Raw genomic sequence first — 4,156 nt, forward strand, 5'->3', positions numbered from 1 at the left:
CTTACTGTAATGTATGTATTAATGTTTAACTGGATTGCAGTTTGCATTTTGTTATCATCAGGGTCAGCGTGAAGGACTGTTGACAATGACTGGGTGTGAAAGAGGAATCATTTTTGACTATTTATAAGGGGTCGCATTTGGGTTGGATATTTAAATCACTGCTTTGTAAAAGTGCTTGGTTGATGAAACATGAATTTCAAATTTTTCTTGATACATTGAATCTGGCTACTGTATATACCTCACATGTTCCCCTTTCTATCAATTAGAAGTGCCTTCTATGGGTTTGCACTTTTGTGATTGAAAAGTGCCCTTTTGATATTTATATAAGAAAACCCACAGGCTGTTTTTAAAAAATTAAGAAGAAAATATGATTAAAAAAGTGTCCTTTTTATTGAAAAATTATTCAAATATGCAGTCTGCGGTATGGAATGAACAGGATCCAGTTTCGTAGGAAAGTTTTGACGTTAACTGGTGGTTTTCCCTGTCAATATCAAAGTCCCACGTTCCACTCCCTCTCAAAGTTTGTGCCTCCCCCACCTTCCCTCCCCTCACCCCACCCCCACCTCCTCCTCGCCAGATTGAATCAGAAATGTTTACAGCAGGTAGAATTAGTTACTGTACCTTCAAACGTACAATCGACTACTTGAGGGTGAGTTTCCTTCCAGTCCTCGAGGAACCAATTCTCGATCAGACAAAATTTGCTGTCTCACGGTCAAACCTGATGGAGCCATCTTGTTCCCTTTTATCTTCCAGTTTATCGGATCGTCCAACCCGAGCACGAGCCTCTTCGAGACGGACGAACGGTTTAAACAGTTGGGTTTTGACATTGAGGATCTGGGTTGCTGTAAGTGCGTCCGTCACACCGTCTGGGGGACGCACGCCTTCGTCGGCGCCATCTTCACGACCGCACCGGCCGACTCGGAGATCATCAAGGAGCTCCTGACCCGGGATTTTAAGGCGCAGACCGAACAAGAATGATCACCTTCTGATATAAAGAATAGTAATTTATTTGTAAGGAAAAACTTTAACGTTCTCTGCAAGTGTGGAAAACCACAAAAGGAAATACAACACCTCACCCCCAACCCACCCTCCCACCCACCCACCCATCACTTTAATTTCTATGGTAAGAAGATTGAGTGTCATCATAAGTCTCATTGGAGCCTCACCCTGACAGAACAAAGGATTCACAAAGGCTGCGGACTATTTCATGTTCTCCATCTTAATCAACGTGCCTAACCATTTTTCCTAATCTCATATCAGAGTCCTGCAGATATCCCATAAAGAACCTCTGATATTTATTTACCCCCATCAGTTCCCCATCAGTGCCCCCTCAAGCCATCTTTCATCGCAATGGTTTACCTCTCCAGTAAAAATTCACTTACATATGCAGCATTAGATAACTGATGTCCATTTTGCAGTCATAGCTCTGAGTTATTGCATAGTGGGAGAACCCTTTAATGTCTAGCTAGCCGTGGTGAAATGGTCCAGTCAAGAAAGTTGTTTTGGGCAGCTAGTTTAAAAAGAAAAATATGGGAGGGACTAGACAAAACCCTCAGGGTGACCACTTTTTAACATATATAATGAGTAACAGCAGGTAACAATAATAATGTGGGAAACTTCAGCAAAATGTATTTCCTAGGTATAGCAGTGATATGGCAAACATAATAGAGGGCACTATACAGTTATACATATTCGCTTAAGATTACTTGGAAGTTGGAAAAGAGCTGGTTTTGAAAAGCTGCCACAATATCGCCCATCCATGAAGTAACAAATGTGTATGTTAATTAAGAGGATATGGTGCAGTACGACATTGGTAGATGGCACTGCTGCTTAAGGGTATCAACTAAGTGTAAGATTCAAGAAAATATAAAATACAGATCAATCGAAATGAAACACATTGTTTTATCTCCTAGCCTAAAAGCTTTGTTCCTATGATTAAGGTATAGGATATTGAAATATGTATTCATTTTAAATGGAAGGGTGCATTGTACAAAAATTGTTGATCTCATACTTGTTGGAAAATCCAGAACAGTGAAAAAACTTCCAGCCTCCACCAGGATTAGAAACCGGGCCTCCCGCTTTATATGCGAACACCTTCACCATACTAGGCTATGGATACTGATTGTATGTCCAGAGTTGGAAACCGATAAGGAAGGTCTAAATTCCACTGTAGGCGTGTGCCACCTGTATCGAAAAATACTAGTTCTATACGTATATATATATATATACATATATATATATATATATATATATATATTCATATGTTTAGCCTATATATATATATATATAGGCTAAACATATGAATATATATATATATATATATATTCATATGTTTAGCCTATATATATATATATTCATATATTCATATATATATATTTATATGTTTAGCCTATATTTATATATATGTATTGTGTAAATATAGTGTGGTGTGTTAGCTTTCATGTTTGACATCACAAATCATTTTGAATGTATGTTCTCATTCAAAATGAACTGAATAAATTTTAATAACTCACATATCTCAGTAAGGGACAAGTTGTCAACATGGGTGGGCGTGTTAGACAAATGTGTCTCTTTTCCAAGTTCTCTGCAATACATAATTATACATTTTTATTTTAAATGTTAAACTTGGTACCCCATACTGTGGGGGAGGGGGTTGGGGTTGGAAGTGGTGACAGGGTTGGTATAGTTGTCTGAATGACTTTAAAGCAATGCTAAGTTGTGATTAAACATCAAGTGCTGGTTGTCAGTGCATTGCTTAGCCTAACCTTTTGTTGTGGTTACATAGAGGGCACTTGTCAAGGAAACTGAGTAACAGGGTGACCTTGGAACACACGGAGACCTTACCAACTCCCTGCTTTGATATCACCTGTATAAAGAGTGTACAACTTAAAAGTGTTCTGTAAAGCAAATTTTACGTTTGACTCATAGGTTACACACGCTTATTAATACAGTGAAATAAATGAGAGATTTTACCAACACTGGCACTGTGCTCTTATTTTTCTAGGTTGTGACATAGCAACAAGGGCTTTGTCATTTGTTTTTTATTAGAAGGAAACACACAAAAAAAAGCACCATGAACTCCCCATGTTGGGGGCCTTTCAGCATCGCCTTCTCTTCCCACTCCACCCCCCCCCCTCCGAAAATGCAAGTTTAGAAATTAGTTGTTTCAGAGTTCCCAAAAACATGAACATTTTTGTTCATGTACAACCCTCCCCCTCTACCCCCCCCCCCCCACGATCCTCTCATTAAGATTGTCATTAAGTGACATTTTAAGTAGAAATAAAACTGTTATAGAATTCCGAAAATTATATCATAACAAAAAGTAAAAAACAAACTGCTTTACAAATGCTCCGACTATGTCACACTTTTTACAGCATAGATTTGACCCATTGTGATATTTGATAGTTTAAAGGTTTTAAATGACATATCTATTACCAGGCACTTCCTTCCAGAATTCCTGTGATGTCCCGGTTTAATGTTTCCGATCAAGATGTTACTCGACTATCTCCTGTTCCTTTCAGAGAGTAAAGTATTTGCTAGGACAGAAGTTAACCTAAGAACCATTCGGAAGTTATCCAGATTATTTGCTAACAAGATATTAGCTGTCGTCCTACGATGCCAATGATATGGGATATACTGATTGAGACAAGAGAATTAGGACCAAAAAAATGTTTCGGTAAAACAGCTCTCATGTAAAGTGTGGCGAACCGAAATGCGTGAAAATCGTTGCTTTGAGATATGTTATTTATTGAGAGGCTGCGTGGTTACACTTTTGCGAACACAGATGCGAACGTGCACTAAATGACGTCATCTACTGTACTTATATAGAATCCATACATCGTGTGATTCTCCTATAGGACTCAAGAGCCTAAGTTAATTTTCGCCCGCGTATAGTCACGTTAGGGTGTTTTCCTTGATACAGATCAGATGGGCATCACTGCCGATGTTGACCGATCACTGCTAGGGTGTTCAGATCGAGTTAAGATCCCGGAATGCCAACTAACAGTCATTGTGACGACACATTTTCCAACACGTGTCAGTGTTGCAATTTACATGCCCTAGATAAAAATTTCTATAACTTGACATTCTAGTTATATCATATAGCACGTGTTATGACAAGGACCGTGAAACAGGAGCGACCACTCCCCCGGGTGGT

At 38.9% G+C, this 4,156-nt stretch overlaps 1 protein-coding gene across 1 annotated transcript in view; it reads left to right on the forward strand.

The window, feature by feature from the left end:
* The window catches only part of LOC139959098 (cobalamin trafficking protein CblD-like), a 47,808-nt gene extending 46,707 nt beyond the window's left edge, over window positions 1-1,101 (forward strand). Inside the window, exon 8 of the mRNA XM_071956676.1 lies at window positions 754-1,101. Within this exon, the coding sequence (XP_071812777.1) occupies window positions 754-978 (225 nt within the window). The 3' untranslated portion in view covers window positions 979-1,101. The remainder of the gene's footprint in view (window positions 1-753) is intronic.
* The last annotated feature ends 3,055 nt before the right edge of the window (window positions 1,102-4,156 follow it).

Source organism: Apostichopus japonicus, chromosome 18 (assembly GCF_037975245.1).
Source record: "Apostichopus japonicus isolate 1M-3 chromosome 18, ASM3797524v1, whole genome shotgun sequence".
NCBI classification, from domain to species: Eukaryota; Metazoa; Echinodermata; class Holothuroidea; order Aspidochirotida; family Stichopodidae; genus Apostichopus; species Apostichopus japonicus.